This window comes from Sebastes umbrosus, chromosome 8, assembly GCF_015220745.1.
Source record: "Sebastes umbrosus isolate fSebUmb1 chromosome 8, fSebUmb1.pri, whole genome shotgun sequence".
NCBI lineage: Eukaryota > Metazoa > Chordata > Actinopteri > Perciformes > Sebastidae > Sebastes > Sebastes umbrosus.
This window is the reverse complement of record NC_051276.1, coordinates 21458599-21477412: the sequence shown is the minus strand read 5'-3', so window position 1 is coordinate 21477412 and position 18814 is coordinate 21458599. Positions and strand designations below refer to the sequence as shown.

Genomic DNA, 18814 nt, shown 5'->3' with positions numbered 1-18814 from the left:
ATGAGCTCGGACACTTAAAAAGGGAAGTACTTGACACTTTATTGCATCGGTTCCACTAATAAACAGTGCCCCACTCCCTCAGTAACCCAACAGTTTCCAACAGATGCTGCTGAGATTCAGTGCAGCATCCTTTGCCAATGCCTCTTCCAGTCAAAAGAAATCTAAATCTGCTAATCTGCTTACAGCATGTATGTGGGTTACAAAAGTACCTGTAACAACGTTGTCCAGTTTTCAACTCTGCCTCGGGAGAAGCTCAATGTTTGAGGGGGAAAATAAATGCAAAAGTCGCGTTAAGGCTTGATTGCAAAAGCAAGATAAATATTTTTAAACCTAAAATATGCGATGGGCTTAGAAAAGAAAACAAGCAGCTCCTATTTCTTCACTACACAACTGTGTGTGTGTGTACAACACCAATCTATCCTTGGCGTTTGAAACAAAGACATTTGAGATATCACACACACAGCTGGCATCTGACTTTCTATCTAAATAAACATCTGCAGTATGACATACTGCCATAAATCTGTGTATAGGCCTCAAAGCGTCTTCATACCACACACACACATCTACCAGCATCAGTAACATGTTTGGCTACAATATAGGATGAACATATAAAATATATATGTTTTGGTTTACAATTGCCAAAGCCATTGTAGAGATATTTTGGTTTGACAGGACAAATGACAGTGACATTCACATTTCAAATCAAGAGTAACTTCAATAATATAAAAGTCCTTAAAAAAAAATAAAAAGGAAATTAAATATAACAAAAGAAAGAAAGAATAGCTACAAATGGTCCCAATATTGCAGTATTTGTGGTGGTGAGGTGTGGGCTGGCAACTGGGTGCAACTTCTACTTCAGGTTAGTAACTTCATCTCACTTGAATCACTTCAGTTTATAGTTTAAATGTAAACTGGAGACGAACAATCAAACACTAAATTGTGCATAAATAGCTTTAAAGTGAGAGTATAATGTACAGAGAACGGTAAAAGCAGAAACAGTTTATGGTAACAAAATTAAATCTCACACTCTGGTGTAGGTGGCTCAGTAAACGAGGCTCATTCTCGATAAGTGAGCCTACCGAGACCAGAGATTGAAATCCGAAACACTAAGTTTATACACAAGAACAAGCTTTTGTAACCTACCCAAGAAGATTTTACACAGCAGTGTATATTTGCAAGTTTTTCTGTGATCTAATTTGTGATGTTGCTCTTGCAGTAAGTTGCGTGGCCTCAGAAGAAAGTCCAAGCGAGTCAAAACTGGCAAACTGAGCTGCAATTACAAAGAAGCGATGACCTGTGGCTTGGAATGATTTAAGGCGGTCGTTTACTTCAACTGTGGAGTAAAGACACTTCAAATGATTAGCTGCCAAAAAAAAATATCCAAACTAAACTTCAAATCATTGCACTAAAAGAAAAAAAAAAGAGCCAGTAAGGTCTTTAAAACACAACCTCTGTCAGTCAACGGCTTTAACAGCAGCTCCCAGTGAGACTAATCAGCACAAATAAACACGGTCACTGTCGGTTTCTACAGCTTCACAAACCCAGAGCGTTATGAACATATGTCAGCGCCAGCCCTGACCTCGCCACCACGGACAAAACCGCTTCTCTAACAATAATACGACAATGATGCCAAAGGTTCCTGGGAAAAATAGACAGTGAGATACAGATGGTATGCAACAGTGAGGTACACAACTGTTGAATAAAAGATTGCATTAAAAAGAGCCGTGACACGAGACACATAAACGGGACATAGTTTTCTCTTGGTTTCTGCGTACAGACGTTCCCTCGCCATCTGTACGTGTTTGAATGTGCGTCCGCCAGGCTTCTGTTGTTATGTGATGAATGGTGCGGTTCACTCTACGGTCACAGACTTGGCCAGGTTTCTTGGACAGTCCACCTGTATTCAAAACAGAAGATCATTTACTATGTGACAAACAACGGCCAAATAAATGGACAACAAGTAACACAGAGCTCCTGCTGTTGACTAAATGCTACAGTCAATCTATCAAGCACGATTTACCAAAATCATAACAAAAACAGCCAGTGATATGGCAGCTTGACAGACTAATAATTCCCAAATCCTCACTTCTCATCACTCAGACTTCAGATACTTGGACATGCTTTACTGTTGGGCGCACAACAGAGCTGTGTGCACATAAATGTTTGCTATTTGTGAATTTTCGCAATTTGGCGCGGTTATGAATGGTTATTGACTTAAAAACAAGAGCTTACTGGGCTGCACTGTTAGGAAATCTCTCTGAAGTGAAATGCTCCAAAAGTAGCATCAACACTGGCTGTATTTACATGCCGTACTTCAGTTAAGCTGTTTACTTTGACCTTTGACGTCCTGCAATACAGCAAAGCCAGTGAAGTATACTCGTCCAATCCTGTTTAAATAGTAAGCTACATCTAAAAATGGAGAAAGAAACAATAATAACACTAATAATAGTGATAGATGGGGGTTCTGTGCTAACACGGTTTTTGTTACTGTTAAAAATGAATGAATTTGTGCACACATGGAGGTGTTTACATGTAACTGTAATCATTTCAGTGCAGCAGCTAAACTCAATATCACCTTCATCCACAGTGTTCGGATTTAGCAAGTTTACATACTTTGTCTCAAAATTAAGTTACTTGTTTAAGTGAGTTAGGAACATTGAGATCTGCACATACTGTATAAACACTGCATGTTGTTTATTTCTGGTGGTGGTTGTCGGTGCCTTTGGCATCAGAGCAGTCAAGTGGTACACAGCCAGATGATCAGGGACACTCGGCTTACAATTACCCTGACGCATCTCCCTTATAATGAGGTGCAGCATAAAAAAAAATAGAATAGGAGTAGAAGGGTCATTGAACGGTTTTTGACGTGGTAATTTGCCGGGGGCGAGAGAAAATGGTGATTTTTGTTAGTTGTTATGGCGACAACAGAACACGCGTCAGTGGTGTGGTAATGTGTGTCGTTACAGCTCGTCGGGAGGAGAACGGATGCAGCTCCCGGAGACTGACGGCTGGCTAGTTAGGTAGCTAGTCCCTCTCCGTAGCAGTGGGGAGTGAGGCGGAGGGACCGTGAGCTGCTGACTCATTTTCTGTAATCAGTGTAGCATTAAGGCATGACGAAGGTAGCTCAAGAGCTAGCCAGCCAGTTAGGTAGCTAATTCCACCATGCTTTAATGCTACACCGGTTACAGAAAATGAGCTGAACAAAGTTGTTCTCATCTGGCGATAGCATTGTGCTTCCCTCCGCTCTGACACGTGCGTGTGGATGAAGCATTAAGTTGTTGAATTTTCACATATTATCTGCTTCTTAACGTTACTACACTGCTTGTTTAGTTGTCATTACTGCAAAACCTCACTTCACTGAGTCTGCGACTTGCCTGAAGTTGGTTTTGTTTATACAGAAATCACACTACAAAGGCCGCTAAGGAACCAGTACACATAAAAATGGCCACCGCTCTGACCATCCTGCTACATTGATTTGAATGGGAATGTCCGTTCTATTCTTATGCTATTTCTATGTGCAGCATCTTTTGGACATTTTACCTCTAAATGTCAAAATCATTGTTCTTAACTTGTATACTCTTATTGTGACCAGCATATTTAAACTCTGGCATATTGGTGATACTGAAAGTTTTTAGTTAGAATGACGACTGCAGAGGCAATTGGTGGAGAAGATGTGGGAGTTCAGAAAATGATATTTTACTGCATTTTTGTGTCTTAAGTGACAGATGAGATAATAAATCTCATCTGGTAAAACGGTCAGGATTATCAGTAACCGCCGAGCCTGAAGGGACAGTACTTACGTCGTAACCTCGGAGCACAGCCAGGTGGAAGGACAGCAGCTGCAGCGGGATGACGCTCAGGACGCCCTGCAGGCAGTCCACACAGTGAGGCACTTTGATGGTGCGGCTGGAGCACTTGGCGGTCTCGTAATCATCTTTGTCACAGATCACGATGGGACGGCCCTGTAAATCAAACAGAGCAAATCATCTGTTAATATGCTCCTAAACCTGGATCTCTCTCGGTTGATTTTCACACCTCTTAAACATCCACATCTGCTGCAGATTACTAACAGCCCATGATGTCACGCCGAGACGACCCCTCCCTTGTATTTATTGAGGTGAAGGATCAGGGGCGTGGCACAGACAGGACTGTGAAAATGAACCTAACATGCAAAATGTGTTCAGGCAGTTTAAAATTAAAATATGGAAATGTAGCTTCTTCAGATGTTTTGAATCACAATGATGGCACAAAAAACAAAACTTGCTTGTTGGACACCCTTCCATGTTCTACATTTGATACGCTGATTCTGCCACGTCTGCAAAAAACTCAATAAAAAAGATTTTGGAAAAAAAAAAAAAAACCTGCTTGTAAAATCAGAATTCAAATTAACTGACTTAGTCAGTTTCCACAACGTAATGTTTCCTGAGCATTTTAGTGAGTAAATGAACAATCTGCAGGGTCAGTCATTTGGGTTTAGCGCAGCAACAGGATATATTAAAGGGCCGGTGACATTATTTTCAAATAGAAATGCCCACTCAGCCATTGTGAAAAGCAGTGACGTAGGTAAAGTAAGCTAATCAAAGCTAATCAATAAGGTTATGAATAATGAGAACACCAGCACGAGCTGAGTCAAAGTTAGCTGTGCTAAGTTTGGAAATAACTGAAAGGGTTGGTTCGGAGTTTTTGAAGTGGGGTTGTATGTAAACTCCTGTGTTCTGCAAGGTAAAATTACTGCTTTTGTGAATGTAGTCTGGTGGTTTTGAAGAGACTATATAACTGCTTCATTTCCCCGATTGGAAAGGGCTGTCTGATAGCGAGGTAAAGCGGCTGTGGACGAGAGCAGCAGAAAAACATATTTTAGCCACCTAAAAAAAACAAAAATCGATATCAGTTTAAGTGTACGCTATAAAATATTATATAGATTATAGCTGTATATTTTCACAGATTTACCTCGCCATCAGACAGACCTTTCCAACGGGGAACTGAAGCCGTTATATTGCTGTTTTAAAAGCTACCAGACCAGACTCCATTCACAAAAACAGTCATTTTACCTTGCAGAACACGAGAGTTGCTGGTCTACTAATGCATCGATCAGTCAGTTTGTTTGTATTATTGTGGGTCTTTTGGACGTGGCGTCCACAGCAGTACATTGCTTAGCTTCCGTGCCGGTACTCCTGTCTGCGTCTCCAAACTGGGAGCATGCCAACCGCCATCTAAGTTACTGACTATAAAGCTGTATATACTGTATATGTAGCAGCGTCATCATGCAGAAACCTACGTCAGGTCACATGAGAAAAAAGTTTTTATAGGGGCTTGGGAAAATAGCATTTTGACGCTAAAACATAAGTACTTCGACCAAAATTTTAATGTTTGGATTTCAATACATACAGAACACTGGGAAGCTAGAGAATGATAGAAAAACCTAAAAAAATAAAATAATAATAATAATAATGGACTCGCCCTTTATTATTTACTAAATATATCAACATTTGTTACATATGATTTTTTGGGGTGTGTGTATGGGTCTTACCTGGCGGGCAACAATTTGCTGCAGGGCGTTCTGACATTTGGTGTAGGTGTGGTCTCTCATGATGATCATGATGACCGGCATGAGTTTATCCACTAGCGCCAGGGGGCCGTGTTTCAGCTCTCCAGCCAGGATGCCCTCTGAATGCATGTATGTGATTTCCTTGATTTTCTACACAGGATGAAAAACACCCACGGGTTAAGAAAATCACAATACCTCAGTCGATCTCTGTAGTAACACTACTTTTCCAAGAGTTGAAGCTGCTTTGCTCAGTATTTTAATATTCAAAAAAGGAGGAGTGAGATGTAAACTCAGAGACAAGTATCTATAATATAACTCACTACAGATATCCAACTTTTTGGTTTCTCAGAGTCAAGAAAATGTAAAATATTTCTTGCAGTCTGGTATTACTTTTATAAAGCCCTCCAGAGACACCTGGCAATTTTAATACATTGGAAGAAAAAAAACAAAGAACTGATGAAGCTGGCTGAAAATAAGGTTGTAATTGCTCACCAGTGCTCCTTCCAGGCAGGTAGAATAATGGTAACCTCTGCCCATGATCAGTACACTCTTCTGCTGGTACAGCTCTGTTGCCAACTTCTGGATCTCATCATCCAAACTGAGGACCTCCTTAATCAGATCTAACACAGACATAACAGAAAAACAGATGGGATTGAGGATTTTTTGAAAAGTGGCAAACTAGAAGCAAAAAAAAAAAAGAAGCTACCATGCATAATCTTGGATAAAACACTGTGTCAACATCCTGGAATATGGTCTCAGAGTCATAATGTTGGGCAGGGAGCAGAAGAGCAGCCAGGCATTCCTCATTAGTTTACCATTAGGGACATGCCATCATATGCTTTAGATCCAGAGAAGCACGCGAGAGAGCCTACAGCCAACAGCTCTCTCTTCCTCTGATCCACTCTCATCACTTGGCTTCCTCTTCTAAGACGATTGTTTGAACAAACAACAAAAACGAAACAGGCTTTTCGGTGCACTTGATCTTTGCTCTGAGAGCTGGTTTTCCATCCCTATACATTATAATCTCACATGTAATCAGGATTTCCCTGGCTGAGCCAAAACACTCGTGGCTCAATTTACCTGGAAGCACTCTCAGGCCCTGGATTATCTCTCGGCGTCTGGGCTGCATGGAAATCCTGTCATCGCACATCAAGAGCGCAAACATGATGAGGGCCACAAACTGGCTGGTGTAGGCCTGCAGAGCACAAAGTCAGAAAAGCAGAGTGAATGTGTTATTAATGTGAGCATTATTTTGCAATTTCTGAGTCACATTTTCATATTTCACTGTTTTTCTCATCCACCGAAGTATAAAAGAAAACAGCTGTCAGACGACCCGTGCATGAACGTAGAAATGGTCACAAATTTACAACATTACTTGTTATGTATGTAAAGGTGGATGACATGACAGTTCCCCAAAAGTGAAGCCAAAACATCTTGATCGATCAAGCTGTGGCCGCGCTCGGCTCGTGATTGACTCGGGCAGGTGCATAGGCGGGACCTTGATACCACGGCTCCAGCCCCCGATCACTACTACACAGACTCTGGCTCCAAATGATGTCAACATCTCAAGACGGCTTCACTTTTGTACGGTGGGAGGAAGGTATAGTAGTTTTCCTGTTTTGCAGCTCAATATTGAATACAAAGAGCATCAACCAGATCCTGACTTGAGCCTCTCTTTCAGTGTAGTTCTTGTGCTTCTCATCTACCTGCTTTGATACAGAACTCTGTCTCCAGCTAATAATCTGCACCAGATGAGAAATAGAAGGAGAGATGGGATATAGTACACGCCAAGCAGCGTTAAAATGCATGCAGTTCAGCTCACTCGAGCTAGCGCTTCTCATCCTGGAAACCTTAATGAAGACACAACATCACATCATAGAGCACACCCTCTGATCATTCTGGAAATGTCACCGCTCACAACAACCTCAGCACATCGGAGACTCCATGCCTGCCGTCATCGTTCACCGCCCACCCTCTCTCTGTTCCTTCATCTCCGAGCACGTTTGGAGGCCTTCCATGCCCATTTGGGAGATTTAATCAGTGCTCGAGTGAAGCCAAGTCATTTCACGGGACCCTCCAGACTCAGAAATGCCAGTATCTAGTGCCAAGAAAATAGCTGTAAAACCTTTACACTTCTTTTTTCCCTGACAACACGCTAACCACAGTCCCTGAAAACTCCGACAGTCTGTGCTGGCGGGTCAGATGTGGCAACATATTTAATCCACATAGTAAACTGTGGTGTTTTTTTTTTTTGATGTTCATGTCACACACATTTAGTGCATTTCATGCATAACATGCCAACTGTTGTCCACCCTTACATAAAGATGAAACATGAACAAATTTCTCTCAAACAGACGCGGTTGTGGACTAGAAAACAAACTTGTAACCATGTAAATTCCCAATAGACTCTGCTTATTCATAAAGCCACTCTCCCTCCATGTCGTCAGTTGACCTGCCAGTAGGATTTGCCTTTTGATAGCATCAAAGTATTTTGTCTCCACTTATTCCATAAATCTTTAATATGATCATAGGAATAGGAAAAAGCTCTTTTCCCTTTTCCCCCCCCTCTTTTCCAGTCAACAAAAAACCTCAAATTAGCATGAAACTAAGAAAACAGAGGCCACGTAGATGAATTTGGGGTCCCTTAGTAGTTGGGTGCGATACGTGTTCTCCAGCGATTTGATGAGCTAGGTTGCAGCATTCGGTTGAGTTGGGTGTGGGTATGTGGCCCAGTCAGCCAAGCAGTAAATGATGGCGTCTCTGAGGCGTGCTCAGGGGCTTTGGAGCAGCGCAAGAATCCCTGAGCCAAGCCCAAGGGCTGGGCCAGGGAGGGACCTGCTCCACTCTCACTAGCTGGGGCTGGGGCTCCACTACTTCTCTGTTCCAAATTGGCAAATCCTTTTGGTTTTGAGAAGGGGGTGGGTGGAGGGAGGCATAAAACCAAGGAGGATCTTTGCTTTGCTAAGTTGAAATGAGAATATCAGGCTTCTTTTCAACTCCCCGAGGGTTCAGAGTGGAGGAAAATGTCAGCTTCCAGGAGGCGGGGCCAGACTCACGATGGAGTTGTCATCTGGGTTTCATTCAGTGTCAGTGGGCGTTGAGTTCACTTATGAGATAATGCAACAGATTGGTGTTCAGTTTCTTCAGATTCAATGGTTCACCTAATATATAAGTATGTTACTTCTGACCCGGGTGCCATCTATCCATGCAAATATTTTTGGTGGGATTTGATGCGAGGTACTCCTCCTAAGAAAATGTGGTAGTTCTCATGGACATGTGTTTGTGACCAGAATTAAATGGACACATTGTTCTTCTCAACTGAACAATAAGTTCAGTGGGGCTTGGCAAGTTAGCAGTATCTGTTGACGTGCATATAAATATGTGCTAGCTGTTTACATCCACTTAAATTGTCCCTAATTGGTCCGTCTTGTCAAAAAGTATAAGCAAACATCCCAGTGACGAGTTAGAAAATTGGCAGGTGTACGCCAATTAAAACTAGGCCTGCAACTAAAAATTATTTTCCAAGTTTCTTGGTCTATAAAATATAAAAAGAAAAAAAGAGTGAGTCTAACCAACAGTGCAAAACCCAAAGATATTCAATTTGTCAGAACCTTTGAGAAGCTGGAATCAATAAATCTTTGGGATTTTTGCTTTAAAAACTGATTATCAAACATGTTCATGATTAATTAATAAATTTGATCAACTAATCAGCTAATAAACTAATCATTTCAGCTCTAATTAAAAAGTCTGAATTATTGTGAGTTCCTGGATTTTATGGCAGCAGTGTGGGAAGGAGGACAATACGTTTTATTGCATTTTGTGTGACCTAACCCTTTATCTGAAAAATGCATGATTGTAGATACTGCAGACATTTCCCAGATATTGCAGCTGGCTGAAATACATAAAAAAACAGGCTCACCTTGGTGCTGGCTACTCCGATCTCAGGCCCGGCGTTGATGTGGACTCCGCAGTCAGTCTCCCTGGAGATGGAGCTGCCCACTGTGTTGGTGACGCCCACAGTCAGAGCTCCTCTCTCCTTACAGTAGCGCAGGGCCATGAGGCTGTCAGCGGTCTCCCCTGGAGAATTGGAAGGAATAGAAAAAACATAGCAGTTTATGCAATGTAACAGTTCTGACAATAAAATAATGCAGATTTATTGGTTTGTTAGGAAATGGCTTTTGCGCCACAGATTGGAAACAGCTTCACAGAAAAAACACCACGAAAATATCACACACACATCTTGAAAAAAAAATAAAAGAAACACACACAGAAGACTACAACAGGGCAGAACAGATACAGAAAACTCAAGTGTACTGCTCAAGTTTGACTTGATAAAGACAAGATTCAAGATGAGCACAAGAAAAGATAAATCAGCAGGAACAGGAGTGGCTCCCAGAGATGGAAAGTGGACAAATGGGGAATGTCCAGATGGCACCGGCTACCCCACCTGACTGGCTGATGAAGAAGCAGACGTCGTCTCGGAAGACGGGAGTGTTCCTGTCCAGGAAGTCGCTGGCCAGCTCCACCATGACAGGCAGCTCGGTGAGCTCCTCCAGGACCTGGCGGGTCTGGGAAAGCAACAGAGCACTGCTCAGCATCACTTTGTTTAAACAAGCCAGCGGAGAATGTGCCAGCGCACAAACCTCACACCTGTGTCCACAATATAGACATGACCTGCTGGTCTGATGGATTCAATGCGGATGGCAGACAGTTTCCATTATGTGAATGTACGCCAAAGAAGAATAAAAGTATTTCATTAGTGGCTACTCACCGCTACCCCGGCGTGGTAGCTGGTGCCGCAGGCAATGAGGATAAGACGCCGACACCTCTGGATCTCTTTGATGTGGTCCTTCAGTCCACCCAGTGTCACTGAAAAGGAAAAGCAGCTATTCCATCACTCTGCTCCATTCGTTTCCACCTCATTAAAAAAAGGGCCACAAAGAGCCCACATGAGACCGTTATAAGAAAACAATCACTGTGAGAAATCTAACCAATTTCATCTTGGATACAAACTGAACTCCCCTTGTTTTAAATCGTATTATTTTGACATGCAACTGAAATAATCAGTGTGTTCATGTATGTGTTTGAGCAACATGCATGATGGGACAGAGTGGAAAATAGTGCATTTATAGAGATTATATTACATTAATGCCCCACTGGGAAAACTAACCTGTGTTGTTCTCAAAGTTGATTCTCCCCCTCATGGTATTGACCACAGACTCTGGCTGCTCAAAGATCTCCTTCTGCATGAAGGAGCTGTAGTTGCCTGTGGTGGGAGGATCAGAAATCAGGGGAACATTTCCAACATTAGTAAAAAAAAAAAACAGATAAATGGCTCTTAAGAACACAGTGATGGATGTATAAAATGCGAGCCCACATGAGGCCGTGTGAGAAGGGTCGTGTTGAAACACATTAACCTGAAAACTCAAACCACTTCTGGAGAAGTAAGAAAATCTTTACAATGTTTTACTGATATATCAGGCTTCCTGGGGAACATAGGGAGTTACTGTCTTTTTGTTGCTTTATTAACATATTCAGAGCCACAGGGTAAGTCATCCCTTTAATGAAGGAAAACAAACATGAGACATCAGGGAGATAAGTGGTTTTCCATCAATAATAAACTGTGACACTGAAATATGTGAGCATTTTTTCAGCCTGCCGCTGACAGCAATTTGGGTCATGCGAATTAGGTTATTCAGCAGAAAGGCTCCAGAAACTGAAACGGAGGAGAGAGGCTGAGTAATGACAGGACCACAAAGGAATGTCAAGAGCAGCCAACATCAGTTTACCTCTGCCCTCTGCTGGATTACTGAGGAAGAGTCAATGGAGAAGAAGGAAGTACAAAAATTCACACATAACAGCAGGATAATTCAAACAATTATATTTGATTTGATCAATACATTTTAGCGATTAACTATTTGCTGGTTCCAGATTCTCACATATGAGGATTTGCTGCTCCTATTTGTCATATACTGTATGATAGTAATATTTTTGGGGTTTTGGACTGTTGGTCGGATAAAACCTGCAATTTAAAGACATCACTTTGGGCTCTGTGAAGTTGTGATGGCAGTTTTTCACAACTTTTTGACTTTTCATGGACTAAATATTAATCGAGAAAATATTCGGCAGATCAATAATGAAGATAGTGGAATAATGAAAATGCAGTCCTAGTCCCCTTAAAAAGTAGTAGTTTGACAAGACTCGAGACATGTGAGCGGATTGATACCTCTCTCATGTCTCAGGGTTTTTCGCCAATGTATTGCAAGACCAGCAGCCTTCCGGACCTAAGTTAATTCCCCGACAGGCCTAAGCATTGGGGATCTATGTATTTTTAAGATGTTTTTAAACTAAAATGTGTTATACTCCTTTAAGAAAGGTGCGTAGGTTGTGTGCTTAACGTGAGCGAGTGTCGGTTTGTCCGGACCTATTACATACTGACTGCCCTCTATGTCAGAGAAGTAAGGTGAGGGTGATAAAGTCCTGCAACTCAGGGGTCATTTTAATGACAGTGGCTTCCTTGGGGGTGCAACTGATCCAGCAGGGTTGTAACTAGCTGGATGATAAGGAGGATGGCCTAAGGCTGGACGTTAACAGCCAGCTCACTAAGCTATATAAGCAGCCAGTCTCCCATTAATATTTACACAATAACAACAGGGTTCAGGAAAAAATTACAAGGCAGTTCACCAATGATTTATGTGCAAATATGGGCAGGGGAAATGTATGGTGGGGGAAAATGAACAGATAAAAGGCTGACCTTCCACTCACCCTTCATGATCTGCTGTAGCTCCATCTGCAGGGTCTGGATGGCGCGGGCAGGGTAGTCTCCGGCCCTACGCTTTATCCTGTGGATGGACAGGCGGCCTTCCATCACGGCAGCCACGTCGTCGTCCTCCAGGAAGATCACTCGGTTTGTGTGCTCGATCACTGCGCTGTCGTGACGAGAGAGACGGACCAAAAAACAAGATCAAACATTTGAATTACACTCCACAGATATAGCGGAGACGTATGAACTGGGGAGCGTGCTTCATGGAAAATATTTGGATGCTGTAAAAGGCGTGCAAAGACACGGGTATCTGCTTACCTTGCATCAGAGGCAAAGTAGTACTCCACGGATTTCTCATCCACAGGGAACAAGCAGGTGTCCTGGTCCAGCCTGGGAATGGGACTGCAGCCCTTCTTTTCTTTAGTGGCTGAGGAAGAAGAAAAGAAAACCTCAGTCACACTTGTGCAATCAAACAAATTAGACTAAAAACAGAAATGTAAACTTACTGGAGCGGTAGAGCACAGGAATATGATCTGTGGACAGCTTGTGATCACTCCTCACTCCCATCAGCAGGGGACTTCCCCTCCTGAACAGCAACATTTGTATGAGCTAACAATACTTCAATCTGCAATGACTCACAGCAACAGTTTGACAGCATCAGTGGGAGTGTACCTTGTGCCGACTGCCTCTCCGGGGTAGTGGACGCTCTTTAAGACCAGTGCAAAAGATCCCTCCTGGCAGGTGGAAAAACAAACAAATCAGACAGGTTCTTTTATCTGCTGATCACTTCAGGAGCAGCGATGTGCATACACGAGCAGGTTCTTACCAGCTGCTGTATCACCTGTTCCACCAGTGTAGCGAAACTGAGGTCATCATTTTCCCGGTTGTCATACATGTACTTCACCAGCTTTGCGATTGACTCTGTGTCGGTCTCTGACTCAAACTCGTAGCCTTTGCTCTCCTGTGGAGTTGGAAAGAGAGAGAGAGTTAGTCCTCCTGTCAAAGTGATGAACAAATGTCTGGAATACCATAGTTTATGAAAATATTTGCTCACCAAGAATTTCCTCAGGTCTTTGTAGTTGGTGATAATTCCATTGTGAATGACAATGAACTCTGCAGACCAGAAAGATTATCAGAAACTTTAAGATATCAAGATACCTGCAACCAGGTCAAAAAAGTGACTGAGTTGTTGTGGAATACAGGGTAAAACATTTAGCTGCGTTTCCATCTTTAATCACAACTGACCATTGTTCTTGTCAGATCGGTGTGGATGGCTGTTAACTGGGCTTGGTGCACCGTGGGTGGCCCAGCGGGTATGAGCAATGCCAAGGTGAACATCAAACTCCACATCCAGGTCAATATCCTGCTGCTCTAAAAAGGTCAAACAAACACACGCCAACACAGACAATGTTTAATATCCCACAGTGTACAGGATGTCAAATCAACAAGGCTTCATTTGTTAATGGTTGATTCAGCTCACTGTTGATCTCCTCATCCAGAGCCTTCACTTTTCCACGTTGTTTGATCAGTTGGATAGACTTCGCATTTGACTCCCAGTCCTTGCCATTGCCACCATCAATTCCCACACCTAACAAAATAATAAAAAGAATAGCATGAGAATTATAGTGATCACAAGTCCTTGCGTATAAGCTAGAATTACCACCTCGCGGTTGTATAGTATGCCTCCACCCACCAGTCAAGTTGCAGTTTAAATCCATGTCTGTCTAAAATGTCATCACTTCATCATTTTATCCTGTAAGATATTTGTGCGAAATTGTCATAATTAGCATATTAATTCTTAAGTTATGGCCAAAAATGTTTGGCCACCAAAATCGAATCAGTTCATCCTTGAGTGCAAGTGGACGTCTGTGCTAAATTTGGAAAAATTCCCTCAAGGTGTTCCTGAGATATCGCGTTCACGAGAATGGCCCAGACAGACGGACGGACTACCCAAAAACACAATGCCTCCGGCCACGGCTGTCACCAGCGTGGAAGCATAAACACTTTAAGAGCTGCGTGAAATGCAAAATGGACTTCACATACAGTGAATTAGCTCCATTAGTGAGGTCTAAACCAGCAACAAGAAAATAGCTGTTCAATTATTCAGAGTGAACATCAGTCTTGCTTTGCGTTTCTAACTCATTAGAATAAATATAACATCTAGTGTGACTGATGAGACGAGTTTAATGCTGCATTAACGCTACATTGGATACACTGTTAATACCATCAGCAACTTGTTGGCATTATCAAAATAACTGTCCCGCAGGCAGACAGTGAGGGGACAGTGAAGGAAAGAGCCCTAATAGAAAAGAAAGTGTGTTGTTGTTGTTGATATGAGCCTTTTCCATCTCTCTCACCAGCTGAGTCGTAGCCTCTGTACTCCAGACGGTGCAGACCTTTGAGGAGGATCTCAAGGATCTCACGGCGAGTCCTTGGCACCTGGTAGTTGAGATAGGCAAAGATTCCTGGGGAGAGGAAGGAACAAAGTGTCAAGATTCAGTGATGTGTTTCTATATAAAGCCTTGCCTGTCAAGAGTGGTACATCCATGTGAAAGTGTCCGTTAGCCGTTGATTCAGCGCTGTTTCGCAGCTGCCTCTCAATGCTTAATGCTGCTAGTATCACCAAAATGAGTTTGTAGCACCATGTGGATGGAACAAAAAGGACTAGGGCTGGGTGATATGGCTGAAATCAATATCACAATACTGTATTAATATGAATATTTTGGATATAAAATATAGGGCTGCAACTAACGATTGATTTTATTGTCAGTTATTCTGTTTATTTTTTTTCTCGATTAATCGATCACTTATTTGGTCTATAAAATGTTAGAAAATGGTGACGTCCTCAAATGTCTTGTTTTGTCCACAAGTCAAAGATATTCAGTTTACTGTCATAGAGGAGTAAAGAAACTAGAAAATATTCACATTTAAGAAGCTGGAATCAGAGAATTTTGACTTTTTTTTCTTAAAAATTACTCAAACCGATTAATTGGCGATTAATCAATTAATTGTTGCAGCTCTAATCAAATATACATCCTGATTTGACAAATGTGTGCAAAATCAATCACATAAAATAATCTGTGTTCTACTGTCATTACATCAGACAAAACTTTTCTTGGAATGTTTAGTTGTACAACTGAATTTTGTAAAACCAAAACATGCTATAATCATACCGTCACAACACGATTCCACCAGAAGTCGATATATGATAATATTGACTTTCTGACCAACACTAATGACAAGAATGAATATGTAAAGGCTGAAACCAAGAAGAATGTAAAGTGACTCCTTAAGAAATATCAAAGTGGGACAAGTATTACTTACTGATGTCAACCTCTACCATTTACTAGACTAGAAGTCTAAACTCTATTGTGTACAAGAAACCAGTCTTACAGGAGCACTGAAAAAAAGAGATTTCTGTCTCCTCTGGGCAGTAAGACCTGCTTAGAGACAATGGACGTATATCTATAGACTTGACATTTCGCAGGCTGATATCTCCTGCCCCAGGGAGTGTCACAGCAACACAAGAAATCTAACTCAAGATGTTTTGGTCCAAGATACTAATAGCTATGACCTCACATTAAAATCCTCTTAGCACGATTTTAAAATGTTTACAGTGTCACTCTGTAAATCTGACTTAAATTTGTCTGTGTACAATTACAAAGCTCTTTTACGGTACAATATCAGTCCCACATGAATCAAGACTTGAGCATTTCAATGACAAATTTCAGCAATAATCAGCAGTCTTTCCTGCAGCTATCTGGCATCCACAGCCAGCGCAGTCTTTATCCAGCGAATAACTTACACTGACAGGTTTGACACGTCAATTAGCCAAAGGGAGGCATGAAATAAAGCCCTGTTGCACGGCTAAGCAGCACTAACCGATAAATGCAAGTATAGAGCCAGAGGACTCCCTGGCTCAACAGAGCATTCATTCACAACAGCAGGTGATGGGGGAAGGAAATGTGGAGAAAATTGCCAAGGAAAAGTGTTGCAGCAAGAAGGAAAAACTCACAAGACTAACCTTAAGAAATAGGTTTGTGAAGAGTAAACATGAACCCAAGCAAAGTGACATCTTGCTGTGACAGTAGATATTAATAGGGAAGCTTTTGTTTTGATATTCTAAGAATACCAACTAGTCTATCAGGTCTGATAGGTGTAGACAGAGATTGTAGTGACAGTGATGAGACAGAGAGGCATCGGTTATCAGGCGTGAGAGAGAAGAAGACAGACAATGTGAGAGAGGGACAGATACTAGCAAAGCATCTCAACTACATTTCCCAAACTGTCATCATGACAAAATAAATAATATCCGGGTACTTTCTCAATAATAGTTATTGCAGTGTGACAGCAATACACTAGTGTTGGCCAGTACTCCCTCAGATATCGTGGTGTACACATATGGAACACCAAAATACATGTTATCAAGAGCTCGTTATCCTTAGAACATTTTAAAAGGAAATTATCATCACATTTAATTAATGATGTCTAATTATCTTTTGATATGTTTAGATATATTTTCTTTTCTTATGTACTGTTTTTTTTATATGTATTTCATTGTTTTATTAGATTGTTTTCCACTGTTTGGTTAGGTTTTTCTGCACATTTTGTGTACTTCTTACTGTTGTTTAACTTTTGTTGTATTTTTAAAATTATGATAGTTTAGATCTTTCTTCCTTTTTTGTTATTGTTTTTTTTTTCTCCTGGGGTTGGAGGGAGGTTCTTTGTATAAGCCTAAGGCTTCTTGACCTCTCCTGATACATTTATTGTTTTGTTTTTTTCATTGACTGGATTTTGTGCAGTTTTATATATTTGCAAATAATTAAATAAAAAATAAATATGTTTAGATATATTTTCTTTTCTTCTATACTGTTTTTTTAATATGTATGTCATTGTTTTATTGGATTGTTTTCCACTGTTTGGTTAGGTTTTTCTGCACATTTTGTGTACTTCTTGCTGTTGTTTAACTTTTATTGTATTTTTAAAATTATGATAGTACTTTCTTCCTTTTTTGTTATTGTTTTTTTTTTTCTCATGGGGTTGGAGGGAGGTTCTTTGTATAAGCCTGTAAGACTTCTTGACCTCTCCTGATACATTTATTGTTTTTTTTCATTGACTGGATTTTGTGCAGTTTTATATATGTGCAAATTAAAAAAAAATAGTGTTACATCCAACCAGTGTGCACTTCTTCTTTTCTTTCATTTGTAAGCAAAACACAGTGTGGAAGACTCCCAATTAAAAACATAATGGCAATAACTCATAGCTAGCTGGACACATTAACTTTAAATCAACAAACCACATTGATTTAGTGGAGAGTTGCGTGATGGACGTAACGTCACCGCAAACCCACGCAAAGCTGCATTACCAGGAAGGAAACATGTTAACATTACTCCCAGACATCGCCTTACCATTAGACACTGTCACAACTCCGAATACACACAACATTACAGCATGTACATCAACATGAAACAGTGGGTTGCTTTATATTAGGCTGACTAACTAACAGCATCATCAGCAGCTAGCTCAGGTTAGCCTCCCTTAGCAACTGACTTAGCTCCTTTAGCTCCTAAACTAACGATGCTGTTCTGGTAAAATATCAAATACTATATATTTCAACACTGGATAATATAAATGTAGAGTTTATTCAGTACTCACCACACATGTTTACAGCTTGGCTGCCAGTTACAGCTCCTCTGGTAGCTGAGAAACGCCTGTCACATATAAGCTAAGAGTCGCTTCCTCTTGTTGTCACAGTGACTCAGAGCAAACCGCCTTCTTCCATGGCGCCTTCTGATTGGTCGAGCCGCCTGTGAGTCAAGGTTGCACCTACCGACGTAGGCACTCCTGACGTGGCATCAGGATGCATATCCGGTGGGCGGGACCTGTTCTCTTTAATACAGGAGTCATCAACCTGCAGCTCTGGAGCCACATGAGGCTCTTCAGCTCCTCTCCAGTGGCTCCCTGTGGATTTATAAAAATGGAAATTAATAACTGTTTTTTGTTTACATTTTCATTTTTATTTATCGTTGTTGTAGGTCTATGGTATGACAGTACGACAGGGTATTAGGGCCACATTGAGGAAAAATAATAAATCTGAGATTACGAGAATAAAGTCATAATATTATGAGAATAAAGTCAAAATATTATGAGAATAAAGTCATAATAATTATGAGAATAAAGTCAGAATATTACGAGAATAAAGTCAGAATATTAGGAGAATAAAGTCAGAATATTATAAAGTAGTAATTTTACATGTTTTTTTTCTTTTTTCTTGTAAATTTCTGACTTTATTCTCGTAATATTACGATTTTATTCTCGTAAAGCTATGTCTTTATTCTCGTAATATTACGACTTTTTTCCTGTAAAGTTATGACTTTATCCTCGTAATATTACAACTTTTTTCTCCTAAAATTATGACTTTATCCTCGTAATATTAGAACTTTTTTCTCATAAAATTATGACTTTATTCTCGTAATATTATGACTTTTTTCCTGTAAAAGTTA

The 18814-nt window shown here is 40.9% G+C and overlaps 1 protein-coding gene across 1 annotated transcript; it reads right to left on the bottom strand.

Moving 5' to 3' along the window:
- Positions 1 to 18: 18 nt before the first annotated feature.
- On the bottom strand, positions 19 to 18102 carry LOC119493090 (glutamine--fructose-6-phosphate aminotransferase [isomerizing] 1). Its single transcript, XM_037778123.1, has 19 exons — positions 17967 to 18102; positions 14669 to 14776; positions 13792 to 13899; positions 13557 to 13682; positions 13366 to 13424; positions 13138 to 13272; positions 12984 to 13045; positions 12818 to 12897; positions 12630 to 12738; positions 12314 to 12477; positions 10719 to 10814; positions 10320 to 10417; positions 9996 to 10116; positions 9468 to 9625; positions 6629 to 6743; positions 6041 to 6168; positions 5531 to 5698; positions 3801 to 3962; positions 19 to 1897 (listed from the first exon to the last, which is right to left on the bottom strand). Exons 1-19 carry the CDS (start codon positions 17971 to 17973, stop codon positions 1853 to 1855), a joined length of 2049 nt encoding a protein of 682 aa, XP_037634051.1. The 5' UTR covers positions 17974 to 18102; the 3' UTR covers positions 19 to 1852.
- Positions 18103 to 18814: the final 712 nt, after the last annotated feature.

Excerpts from the sequence above, each read along its gene's own strand:
- LOC119493090 (XM_037778123.1), bottom strand. Across the intron at positions 13,683-13,791 it reads TCTGGATGAGGAGATCAACA|AGCAGCAGGATATTGACCTG; the intron begins GTGAGCTGAATC and ends TGACCTTTTTAG. Across the intron at positions 13,425-13,556 it reads CCGATCTGACAAGAACAATG|AGTTCATTGTCATTCACAAT; the intron begins GTCAGTTGTGAT and ends TCTGGTCTGCAG.